The 13,773-nt window shown below is 33.1% G+C and overlaps 1 protein-coding gene across 7 annotated transcripts in view; it reads right to left on the reverse strand.

Annotated features, from left to right (window-relative positions):
* The window catches only part of Ppp3cb (protein phosphatase 3 catalytic subunit beta), a 45,686-nt gene that overhangs the window by 4,098 nt on the left and 27,815 nt on the right, over window positions 1-13,773 (reverse strand). For 3 of the 7 annotated variants that reach the window (XM_020157980.2, XM_020157975.2, XM_074079149.1), the window contains exons 10-13: window positions 13,028-13,105; window positions 7,815-7,841; window positions 5,713-5,797; window positions 4,403-4,500 (exon numbers count right to left, since the gene is read on the reverse strand). In XM_020157980.2, coding sequence (XP_020013569.1) covers window positions 4,403-4,500; window positions 5,713-5,797; window positions 7,815-7,841; window positions 13,028-13,105 — 288 coding nt within the window. The remainder of the gene's footprint in view (window positions 1-4,402; window positions 4,501-5,712; window positions 5,798-7,814; window positions 7,842-13,027; window positions 13,106-13,773) is intronic. The other 4 variants (XM_020157982.2, XM_020157979.2, XM_020157981.2 and 1 more) reach the window with 2 other exon arrangements.

The following is a 13,773-nucleotide window of genomic DNA, read 5'->3' on the forward strand; positions in this document are numbered from 1 at the left end:
TAATACATATTACAAAGGAGAAATACATTCTGGATTTAACTTGTACTAGCCCATTTAAAGACCTTCAATACATTTACTCGTAAGTTTATAGTTAAAGATTCTTTTTACTTATTTCTGGGTTTAAAGTGCAAAAGGAGTTCATCAGATTGAGGAATAGAACCTAAGATTGTAGAAAACAATATTACTTCACAATATTGCCCTTTCTACATTTTATCCAAAGTACACATATTCAGAATATTTTAAATAATAATGTCCCATCTCTTCTACTTTGCTTCTTGTACAATAAGACCAATCAGAGTAATTATTTCTTAAATTTCCTTTGAAGGAGTGAACATGATTTAGAAATGACATATTTAATCTGAAGCAGTTATTAAGGTGCAAGGACTTATGAATCTAAGGAATGTAGACTAAATTAGAAAATATTAGTGATCTTATCCAGATAGTAAAGTGAACTAGGGATACAAAAGAAGTAGGATGAATACTGAATGACGAGTAAAATTTCCTTAACTCTTAAATTATGTTACAAATCAAACACACTTATTATGCCCACAATATAAATTGCCACTGAAAAAGTCTAGTTATATAACTGGAAAGCACTCTTGCAATTTACACACACAGAAAACTAAGGTAAATGACCTATCTCTACTTGTTCAGCCCCAAAACTCCTACTCTTCAAATGTGGACACTTCTCTTCATAATAAAGGAAAAAAATAAAATGTCTATCAGAACATGTTCTAAAAGAGTTTATGATAACAGAAGGGAGTTTATATGAAACATTCTTATAGCCAGGTGTGGTGGTTCATGCTTGTAAACCCATGGTGGCTCATGCCTATAATCTCAGCTATTCAGGAGGTGGAGACTGAGAAGATACAGACCTGGCAAAAAATTAGCAAGACCCCATCTCAATCAACACGCTGGGCGTGGTGGTATGCATCTGTTACAGCTATGTGGAATGCAACAGGTAGGAGGATCACAGTCTGAAGCTAGACCTGGGTAAAAATGTGAGACCTTACCTGAAAAACAGCTAAAGTAAAAAAGGGCTGGGGACGTGGCTCAACTGGTAGAGCACCTGCCTAGCAAGTGCAAGGGCAGGACCACCAAAAGAAAACAAAACAAAACAAACAAAAAAAATCCCTATAACTTGTATTATGTACAGTAATAAATTAAGACTAAAAATTTATCTCATTAGTATCTAGTTGATTATATCAGTGGTTTAAAGTCTACTTTTCAAAATATGAAATGTGACAATATACTTTTGAAATCATTCTGAGATTTTAATTTTATATGTAAAAGCATTTTGTAGGTTAAATTATATTCTCTGCTGTTTTTTGAGGTCTCTAACGATCTCAAATCTTTTGTAGAATACAAAATGGATATCATACTTAAAATTGCATATTCTGTCAGGCTTGAACGCTTAAAATTGAAAGATGGCCCATCAAAGTTTAAACAGTAAGCTGGAAACAAAGAGATATGATAATTACAAAGTTTTACCTGCAAGACAGAATTTCTTTTATTTACAAAGGGAATCTTGACATAGCCCTAATAAGTTTCAGTACAGTGCTTTACTGTGCTCCTCAATATAACCTAGGGTAAAATGTTCAAGAGGAATTTAACATTACTAAAATAGAGATGGCTACTTATTTTCCTACATAGGCCTGGTAAAGGCAGTATTATAGAGCTACCTCCCTATAGTACCTATCTCCCAATCAAATTTCCATGAAGAAAACATATACTGTATATGAACATTAAATCCAACTCTAGTAGAGTTGTGCAGTTTTGTAAAAACACTCAAGAAATATAATGTAAATTAACTTTAAAGTTAATGAAAAGACAACTTCTATTTTCCAACAGTAGGGTTGAGGTCTCAGAATTAAAATTTTCTTCTGTCAATAACTCTTAGCTGCACACACTAACATCAGAGAACATATCTACTGAAATTAAAAATGTTAGATAATTTTTTGAAAAATCACACAGATGCAGCTTCTGTATGAGTTTTATTATTTGTGTCAAAATGGGTTTATCAAATACTAGGGAAGTTAACTTCAACTAGAGCTCAAACCATACCATCAAGAGCCATCACTAGCAGAACTAGAGAGCTATCTATCCAGTTTCCCAAATTAGACCCCTTAAGCTCAGCTCCTTCCAGTAACTCACTCTATGCTGGGAATAGACAGTCCCTTCAGCAAAGCTGCTGTCTTTCAAACCTTCCCTGCAGTTGAGGGTGGTTTCCAAGTTGAAGGAATGAGCTTCAGGCTGCATGCAAATTAAGAATAAATAGAAGTACTGAGCTGTCAACAAAGCATGTAATTAGCAGGTGCTAACTGTGAAATCTGAAAGCAAGGTTTGCTATGGATACAATGTAAAAGTAACAATATATCCAAGGATAATTAATTGAGAGATGACTGAACTGGTGATTCATTTAAGTATGATCCTTTCAGTTTTGGTTTTCTTTTCTAAACACAGAGAAGGGTGTTAACATTTTTGAAGCTATTAAAATTCATCCTTTTCTATTAACATTTTGCAAGTATTATTGAATATTTAAGGTCTTCTTAATTTGATTTAATGTGCATGTGTGAAATTCCTTTCACGTTTTCTAATACTTATAATAAAAAATGGAGGACAAAGAATGTAAAGAGAATCAAAAGTAGATTTTTAATCAAAAAAGAAACTTAGTGGTTGGGAGCATGGCTCAAGTGATAGAGTATTTGCCTAGCAAGTACCACAAAAATATAAATAAATAAATAAGGAAAGAAACTTAGGGCTGGGGATGTAGCTCCCTAACACAGTGCATACTCCAAGCCCTGGATTTAATTGCCAGCACCATGGGAAAACAGAAAAAAGGAAAAATACCCCAAAGACCAAAACACCTCATTCAGAATGGAAATTTCAAAAGATAGTTGGACTTCTCAGATTTGCCAGTGGTGGTACAGACGTTACAATAACATATAAAATAGAACATATATAGGCAGAAATTTATTTGTCTATAGGAAAAAATTGTTTTTGTTAAAAAGAATCTATTATGGGACTAAGTGAAGTCAAATTGTAAAATGTCAATCTAATTTTAATGTATTCAAATATTTAAATTACAATTTCTTAATTTCTTTTTACTTAAAAAATTTTACTAATTACACCAAAAATAAACTTCTAATCCTGACTAAGGAAAACAGATCTGTTGCTGCCTGTTTTAATAGGACAATGACCCTTGGAGGGCTGTCAAGTAGCTAAAACAAAACATAACTTCAGGCTTTCCCCATCACAATTTTTGCCTTCCAACCACAAGGGAAAGAAATCTAGACTATGAGTTACTGTGTATAGGCTACAACATTCACATCACTTCCTTCTATTTCTTCTGTAATGGGTTTTGAAAAAGTTAACCCAGTATTTACACAAATATTTGTAACAAAAAATTAGCTTTTTAAAAAATATAAAATATTCATGAGCCAGATTACAGGAATGCTTTATGTATAATTCTTTTTATTTTCATGCAAAATAAAAGCACACTTAATTACACCCTTTCAATTTTGACTTACAGGATTTAAATTCAACCCCTGATAACAATGACTTAATATCTAACATTACATTCATGTTCAGAATGCACAAAGTGCAGCAACAAATGCAGCAAACCTCAAAACAAGGTGCTACAAAGTTGCTTCTACATCAAAAGACAGACAAGTGTCTGATAGAGTAATTTAATTGAACAGATATTTACAGACATACAGCTAACCTAAAGAAAGACAGACAGATTTAGGAAGGCAGCTACATCTGCAGAGGAAGGAAACAGCATGTTACAGACAGTCAATTATACATAGAACATTTGACAAACACCACAGAAAACAAACTTTGGCATCATTTACCAGGGTACAAAACCTTGCACAAATCTGTCAGCAAGTGAAGTGCATAAATGAAGTTCTGCCTAAGCAGACTATTAAGTCTAAAATTAAGTATTTGAAAATGTAAGTATAGTCTAATAAAATTATATAAATTAAAAAAATAAAAAATAAGAAACTTGGAATTACATTTCCATTTTAGTAATATGGATATCCCTGATTCACATTCTAAACTAGGGCTTTTAAAAGGGTGCATTAGACAAATAAATAAATAAATAAATAAATAAATAAATAATTCAGACATTATGATATGAGCTGGTCTCGTATCACTTCATGAAAAGCTGAGGAACTGACTATTATTTTCAAATGAAAGGACTACCCATTCTATCAATATTCTGCCCTGGTCAGGTATTAATCAGACACTACCTATCATAAAAAACCTTGTCTATGTCAGCTGCTGAGACAGGAACTAAAAAGCAGAAGGAATTCCCTGCATGCATTATGTGTATTTTTAGCAAAAGAGTGAGGGGTGCCCCAGTCCATCTGAGGCACAGCAAGTTGCATAACATCATTACCACTTTGTAGGGTCTGCCGTCCTCCAGCCAACACTCCACTAGGCAACATCCCTGTGGGAGTCAGGCCCTTGAGTGTCAGCACGCTTTCACTCTCCTCCCTATAGAAGAGACATAATAAACATCAGAAGGAATAGGGACATAGCTCAGTGGTAAAACATTTGCCTACCATATGCAAGGCCCTGGGTTTGATCCCCGGCACTACAAGAAAAAAAGAAGATGAAAAAAAAAAAAACAAAAAAAAACAGGCTTCCAATAAGTACTTAAGAGATAGGACCCAAATGTATGCCATGTATATAATTTACAACATTCATTGTTATTTCCCTTAATTCCAACACATACATTTTTCCATATTCTAATGTTTCAGATAGGAGCGTATGTATTACAAGTGAGGGATATTTTGATTTTCCTGAAATGTGGTGAGATTCATCATCAATAGGCAAGGTACAATTGTGAATATATGATATTCCAAATGCTTTAAAGTTCAAATGTCTGATATAATCAGTTTTGCAAACAACTTTTTAAGGACTGACGCATAGGCACACTTAAACATGGATCTTCCCAAATTAACCTCAGGAAGGCAATTTGTGGCTCCAACTAAGGGCACATCCTATATGAATGAGCAAATTCATCACAAATACGCATTCCCTCCTTATCCTGATCTAATTTTCAAGGTGTAAATTTAGAAAATGCACCACAAAAGGCCAAGAAACAGCAAAGGTCAAAATCCCTTGTTTCTATGGCAGAGTTCATTCTTAGTATGTGTAAGGTCCTGAATTTGATTCCTACAATCACAAAAAAACAAAAGAAACAAAGGCAAACAACCTCCAGATTCAAAGTTACTTGTGTTTTCTTCTTCCATATATAAAGTACTGGGGTTTGAACTCGGGGTCTCACACTTCCTAGGTAAGCAGTCTGCTGCTTAAGCCACTTCACCAGCACTACAACTACTTTTTTTTTCTTGGTGGCACTGGGGTTTGAACTCAAGAGTCTCAAACTTGTTAGGCAGGTACTCTTACCACTTGAGCTATTCCTCCAGTCCTTTTTTTTGGTGATGGGTTTTTTTCAAGACAGGGTCTTGCAAAGTATTTGCCAGGGACTGGCTTGGAACTGTGTTCTCCTGATCTCTACCTTCTGAGTAGCTTCAGTAGCTAGGATTACAGGTGTGAGCCAATAGCACCTGGCACAACTGACTTCTTTACAGGAAAAATGCTACCATATTGCTTTTATATGGAAATCGGAACAATGCTCATAAACAAAGTCTAATAAAAGTAATTTCTGCAAAACAAATTATCACGTATATATATCATTACCTGAGAACAGAGAAGACTCTTGCCATCTTGCCAATTGCTCGAATTTTGTTTCTTATGATTTCTTTCCGGGCTGCAGCTGAACCTACTTTCAATGGAATAAATAGAAAGAAAGGCTCGAGTTTAGGGCATTTACACTTGCATTATTCTATTAGTCTTTTCCATGCTCATCTGAACCAATACCAAGTCCCCTGCCACCAGCTCACATGGAGACTATATGAAATCATGTTCTCCCTTAACAATTCTCGCTTCCTCAATTATTAGCTCAGCATTGGTAAAATGCCAGGGTCTGATACAGATCCAGATGAAAGGTAATTCACAAAATTTAATTATCTCATACTGCTGACTAATCAATGAAAGAATAATGAGAAAAAAGAAAAAAATCTTGAGCCCAACTCATATTACAACCAGAGGGCAAAAAAAATAGTAACAGCCTATAGTGTCTTTAATTTTCATGATAGCTTATAGCATGCAGACAAACAGACAAGAATAGTAACCTTCTGTATAACTGTGACAAAAGCCTTAACATGCAGGCTGGAATATCCCATTATACTATGAGTGAGTAAGCTTCTTTGCTCTAAATTGATCAAGAAATACTGGCATAAAGGAACTACTGTGCAGGTAATCCCAAACTAAGGACTATACCAGCATCTCAACAATGTACATCTCAACCTCATGGACTAGCTGTCCTGTAAAGTCATGCAAATATAAATAAATTTTTGTAACCATAGGTAAATATGATATAAGCAATGAAAAAAAAAAAAAGACTCTGAAAACCAGGCTAAAGGATCACTGTTACTTCACTTCTATGGGGCTAGCTATGCTATCAATGACTGGATCCTTGGCTGAACAAAGACTCAAACGACAAATCTTCCTTCCCTTGGCCTCCAGAAAGAACAACAATCTCAATCCTTTCATCTCATATATAGCAACTAGAATCACTCTGGACCCAAGAGTATGGTTTCTTAGAGTTGTGCTTCAACATAATGAAAACACACATATGGAAGCACCAAAGTTGAAGAGAAGGTTAAGGAAAGGCTACAGAAAAAAGGGGGCCTTAGGTATGAAGAGGTCTGAACAATTATAAGTCTCCTAGGCTAGAACATTTCACTTAAAATTCAAGCAAACAACAAGTACATATAGTTAAAAACTGAGATGATGACTGGACCTAACTAAAAGGAAACAAAAAGAAATCCAATTTCAAGGATGAAAACAACAGATATATTTTAGAGAAAAAGACTCCATGACCATGTTTATTATGTTCTAAGGGGTAATGCTAGGAGCGCTGATTCTATAGGTGGCACTAAATAGGTACTTCTATATACCAAAATAAATAAATAAATAAATAAATAAATAAATTACTAAAAAGCTAAGAATCAAAGAATATTAGAATTCAAAGAGACATTGAGAATATTGCAAAGTTCAAACTCTTCATTTTATTCACCAAAAAAACCCCAGAGTTTATTAAGTAAATTATTTAAGAATACAAGGAGGTTAGTCTGATTTTCTTCTAATGAATTAAGGTGGACATTTTGCTTTAAAATTGACGTAAGTTTTTAAATACCTAGACTTGGAGTAAGCAGTAGGGGGTTAGGAGGGCTGGCTGTAACAAGACACTTTTGTATTTTCAGCCTTCACTTATATAGCTATAAAACCAAATGATATGTACACTGTACTGATTTCAAATGGAAAAATTCACAGGAATATAAAAACACTGTACAAATCAGATACAAAATCAATCTACAAACACATCATGCATCATATTAAAATAAATGTCCACAGTAAAATTACTTTGGGGAATAAGACAGACAATCAAACACCCCTAATCATGCAGGGAAAAGTACAAAACATTACAAATAAGCAAAAGAATGAAATTTTAAAACAAGAGGAATGAAAAGAGGGAAAAATATTTCCATGCACAGAAAGACAGATATCTTGGAATATGACTTCTAAAAACATCAAATACTTAGAACTTAAACTAAATTTGCACAAGGCCCAAAAGGACTCTGCATAAACATTACTCAATGAATGTGCTAACTTACATGGACATGAGAATAATTTATGAAGTCATATTTCAAAACAGTGTTACTCTGTCTGGTCTGTACCTTTTTTATTGCCATATATGAGCCGTTCTTCAGATGGAGAGTCCAGAAAAAAGGAAGTGAATGATGGAGAAAAGGTGGTTGAGACAAATAAAAAGATAGAGATTTAACTTGGCAGTGGTAATGAAGAATGAATGTAGAAAGAAAGGGAGAAAAATGAAAGCTCTCATATTTGAAAATTTGAAAAAATGTACTGTAGAATCTGATGAATAAAAGAGGAATGCCACTGGGTAGAGCACTAAAGTAAAGATTTCTTAAAAGATATGGGTTCAGAAAGAAATTATGGATAGAATGATTATATTGGATGAAAGTAGACATAATTAGGGACAGAAAAAAACACGTGAAAACACATAAGACTGATAAAAGACTGTGCTAACAACAATCGCACATTTATATTCATACCCCTAAGAAAATGTGTCACCCATGGAAGTATGTTAAATGAAAGGTAATGATACAAACTCATGTGGTTCTTCAAGGACACCAACATCTGCAAAATCTGTAGTATATACAGAAAAATGTAGGTAACTTAATAAACTACCTCAGTGGAAAAACTTCACCCACTCCCAATAAAAAAGCTAAGCTTCCCACACTCCGTAACAAACAAAAAGACATGATTTCTTAAATCTGAATTGCGAAATTTCTGCATAAACTCAGAAGCAAAAACTGTGCTTTCTGTTTCCAATCCAATCTGGGAATATGAAGGACATCTTTTTGCAAAAAATAGCAGATTGTTTCAAAGCAAGTAACAGGCAGCAGGGATGGTTGCATTTGAGCTTTCCGTATCTTCCATTCTAATGCTAACATACATGATTCCATTACAGGAAATGCAAAGTTTAGTTTAGTAATATGTAAAACATACACATTTTTCCTTTACCAAACTGAACACAACAGATAAGTATATGAAACAGTATGCATTCTAAATTCATAGAATTCAGTATTCAAAAATTCTTTCATTAAAAACACCTCTGAAAGGGATACTATATGCATTTTAGATGCAATGTTTATGCAAATTTGTCTTGAAAAAAAAAGACCCCACAAATAAACAATACAAAGTACCAAAGATTCATCACTTAAGAATAAAGAATCTTACAACTGCTGATTGTTTAAGTCATTGTTCCCCTGCTTCACTACTCGCCATAGCCTTCACCTAGCATCCTCTGTGTCCATGCTGGACTGGCTGAACCTCTCTCTTCTTGCTGAGAATGGAAGTGAAATTTTGCCTCTCTTGTTTACTGCTGTATGCACAGCACATAGTAGGTGCTTAATAAAGTTGTGCCGTGTGAATGGGAAAAAAAAAAAGAGTCTTAATTATTTTAGCTAATCTGACTTGAATATACAAACACTACTCTTTCCTTCCTGCCACTGGGAATCTCTAATACCCCTGTCTTCCTTGGGTCACTGAAAAGCTAAACCCTTATTCTGCATCCACAGCAAACCTAATCCATCAAGTTTTCTTTCTAAAGTCAGATTTCTTCCCAGCCTTGGTCTATAGGATGGTGCCACAGTTGTGCAGGAAAAGAGGAAGGAGAGGACAGAAGCCATACCATCATGGTGAAAGAAAAAAAGAAAAGGACAGAGTAAAGGGGAAGAAATAAAGGAGTATAAATGAGGAGAAATAAACCTAGTTCTGGTGCTGTTTTCTCTATCCCATCCTAAATCTTAGTTAGCATCTACCCTGATATCCTTCACTTTCCTCCATTCCCTCAATGTTCTTTCTCTACCAAATCACTACCATTCCTCCATGAAAACTCCCAGACACATATTCTTAAAACTTTCTTAACACTAATATTTGATAATGCAAGGGTTAAAAAAAATGTGAAGTAATTGTACTTGTCATGGTAGCACTGAAGGCAGACCTACTTCAGTATGCAAAACTGGAACTTAGTGTATTTTCCCATAGAAACAGTGTCATAAATGGTGCTGAAATTTTAAGAAATCACTTTAAAAATGAGAATGAAATTTCTTTCTCTCTATTCCCTCAATTTATGAATGAGAAGATCCTGAGAAGTTAGGTGACTTTTCCAACATTGCCAATAATACATTACCTAACGGTTACTATTTCCTTTTTCATTAAATTACACTGCCTTTTTAATGATGAAATTCAAAACTGGTTTAGCATAATTTATCATATTGATGGAAAGAACATTAAGATAAATAAAACCTTCCAGTAGAAGAAATATAGTACTCCAACATGCCTATTCCTTAGACAAATAGTAAGTTGTGACTTTTTTTAGGAATATAATAAAATTTTATATACATTCCTTATTGAATCTCAAAAAAAAAGAACATGTCTATCTTCATATAAATCGTATATACCTAAACCAAGTACTACAGTAAGCCTCAACTAGGAAACTTTTTTCTTTTTATTACAGGACGAGGACTAACGCATTACCTAGTATCACTAATATTTAATACACTAGTGGCAATGGTGCTAATAATTTTTAAAGAATAAAAAGGAAATAATATAGAAAATAACAATGTCAGCCTTATGCTGACATCTTAAAAAGTTATACAAAATAAATTAAAAATTATTCTGTGAAGCCATCTAAGTTATTGGTTATAACAAATACATAATATATTCTTTTACACAGATACAGGATATGTTAAGGGATACCACTTATGATAGCAATAGGAACATAAAATGCTGAAGTATTAATTTGATAGTAACAGGTTATTTTTTTAAAAACTATATAATTTAAATGGAATAATTATATATTCAATGTAGTAATTTACAGAAAATAAACTAATTATATATAGCAAGAGATTTTTAGTTTGGAAAAATAAATATTTTTTAAATTCCCTAGATCTAGAGATAAAATGAATATAATGCTAATTGAAATGCCCACTGGGTATTTCACAAAATGTGACAAATTACCAGCAAACATTACCTGAAACATTTAGGATATATGATAAGAATTATTTCAATTAGTACCTCAATTATGCATTATGTCAATACCTAAAACATTATGAATTAGGTATTACTATTATTAGTTTGAAGATGTGGGAAACTGAAACACAGAAAGGTTTAAGTAATTTACTGGAAGCCACGGAGCCATACTAAGAATCTAAAATCTGTGTCTAGGTCTATTCTTCTAACAATTATACCACAACTAGAAAAAGAAATTAAAACTACTTAAAATTTCTTAAGAAAAAAACATATATAATGAACTGTTTGAAACTATAATCGCTACATAACCACCAAGAGAGAATAAAAAGGAAAATAAATATTAACCATTAAAATTTACTATCCAAACCAAAAAACAGCTGATATAAATGTATTTGTTAGTTATTAACAAAGTACAAGAGTAAAAGCATATCTCTGAATGCTACTAACAGATGGCAATACAGACCCTTGTACAGAGTTATTTTGTACTTTTAACAAATATATTTACAAGTGTTTAACAATCAAATTCATTTGTAGGTAAAGAGATTTCTACAGTTTTTACTCTATAAGTGATCAATTAAGATGGATAGTTTACAGTTGGAAAAACAGTAATTTTCTTCTTAGCATCATTACAAATCAAAGAAATGTAAATTTAACCAACTCTAATTTACTACTATATAGCACTAAGCAAAATAAATAACCAAAAATCAATGAGGTGAAGTTGGGCACTGGTGGCTCACTGGAGGCTGAGATCAGGAGGATAGAGATTCAAGGTCAGTCTGGGCAAATAGTTGGCAAGATCCCATCTCCAAAATAACCAGAGCAAAATGGCCTGGAGGTGTGGCTCAAGTGTGAAACCCTGAGCTCAAACCCCAGATCCACAAATAAGAATGACAACAACAACAAAAAAAACCCCAAACAAAAAAATGAGGTGACCCTCAGAAGAAATAGGTGTATGGATTCATTGCTGGAGCTACTTTGTATTGGTCTCCATTCTACAAAGCCATCTGGCAGTTCATAGTTAAATAATGAAACTAAATCCCTTCATATTCTTTAAGTCTACATTCTCTTCAAGAAATTTATTCTAAGGAAAATAAAAGCTGTTGTACAAATATGTTTACTGACTGCAATTCAAAAGAATAATGTATTAAAAACTACTGTTAAACAATATGAGATTAACTGTGAAAATTATAGTATATAAATATAATTAGAATTAGGTACTATCAGATTTGGTTGTATGCACCTGTAATCTCAGCTACTCAAGAGACTAAAGCATGAGATTTTGAGGCCCATTTAAGTAATTCAGAGGGTACTGTCTCAAAAAAAAAAAAAAAAGTATTAATGAGGTCCTGGGTTTGATCCTGGGCACTGCCAAAAAAAAAGAAAGGCTGGATAAAATCCCACTATTTAGGAAGTTGAGGCAAGAGGATCTTGAGTTCAAGGTCAGCCTGCTATGCAGCAAGAGCCTATCTCAAAATAAATAAATGAATGAATAAGAAATATGTAGCTATTAAATCTTACCAACATGTATTTAACATGGGAAAATATTTAAATACTGACTACAATTATAAAAAGTATACTAAAACAAAAATGTGAGAATATGGAAAAGAACAAAGAATTTTCAGCTTTTAAGTTGTTTATTCTTTTATTATTCAAATAAGGTTTAAGTAACTATTTAAAAGTTTTATATAAAAAATTCAAAACATAAAAACATAAGGAATTTTGTTTTATGGTATTCCATTATACTATAAATATACATTAGGTACATAGGCTTGTTGGCTTATGTAAGAACTAACAACCATGTATCACCTTGTTTCCATGGAAAAAATACTTTCAGAATCTCTAGCAAACTAGAAAATGTCCTTTAGAACACAACCACACTAAGTTAAGAAAAGCCTACTTTCATATCTGCAAAGAAGTGAAAGCAACACTAGGAGTTCAAGAATGTTTCTGATGCATAATGAAATTCTTTTGCATAATTAATTTATGCTAATAAAAACATTTTTAAAAGAACATTTCTGATGTACCAAGAATACTATGTTCAAAAAGCAGTGTGCATATTCATGAAGAACCACATCCTTTTAAAACTTCAGTTTTCCTTTCTTCTATATTTCTCCTTCCCCAAAATTCATCTTCTTCCCCTTAGGTATTTTTGAAAAATACCTAAAATCATTTTAAAACATTAAACAATATCTGAAAAGTATGTCCCTTATCAAACAGTGTACCCATGTGAAAACAATGACTATGTTTTTTATAGAATAGTGTGTATTGAGGCTGTGTAAAGAGATACCATTCCACAATTTAAGAAAAATAGTAAGATGAGTAATCATACCATCAAACTGGTCTTCACCTTCAGTCATTAGTTCATCATCAGAGCAAATACTCAAAACATTTACCAACATTTCTGTCACTATTCAAAAAGGAAAAAAGAAGTTACATGTTAGATGTCCATATACAACTGTCTATATGTACACACAGCAATGTTGATATAAATAGTCAAATAATTTTTAAACCAAGACACATATATTCTGATTGAAGGAATTAAAATTTTTTTTTTTTGGTACTGGGGCTTGAACTCAGGACCTACACCTTAAGCCACTCCACCAGCCCATTTTTGTGATAGGGTTTTTTGAGATAGAGTCTCCTGAACTATTTGCCTGGGCAGGCTTCAAACCATGATCCTCTTGATCTCTGCCTCCTGAGGGGCCATGAAGGAAGGAATGAGCTAGAAGGAATTAAAAAATTGTAAAGGCTTTCAAAATAAAAGAAATTCAATGGTAACAAATTTGAGAGAAAGGGATTCTTTATGAGAGAAAATTTCAAGTCTCTCAGAAAAAAACAATGATACTCTAAGGAGATAAGAACAGAGAAATCTGAATGCATATACTTTAAATCTTTGTTCATGGATACCGTATTAATGAGTAAGAAAAAAATACGACATGGTTCTTTTGTTTCAAAAAAAAAGTCCCAGTACTCAATCTTTTAAAACTGATTCCAGCAACTCCCTTGAAACTTAATTCTCAAGGTTACTAATGACTACCTAACAAGCTGAATCCATGTCTCTTTCTTACACCTAAT

This window comes from Castor canadensis, chromosome 7 (genome assembly GCF_047511655.1).
Source record: "Castor canadensis chromosome 7, mCasCan1.hap1v2, whole genome shotgun sequence".
Lineage (NCBI taxonomy): Eukaryota > Metazoa > Chordata > Mammalia > Rodentia > Castoridae > Castor > Castor canadensis.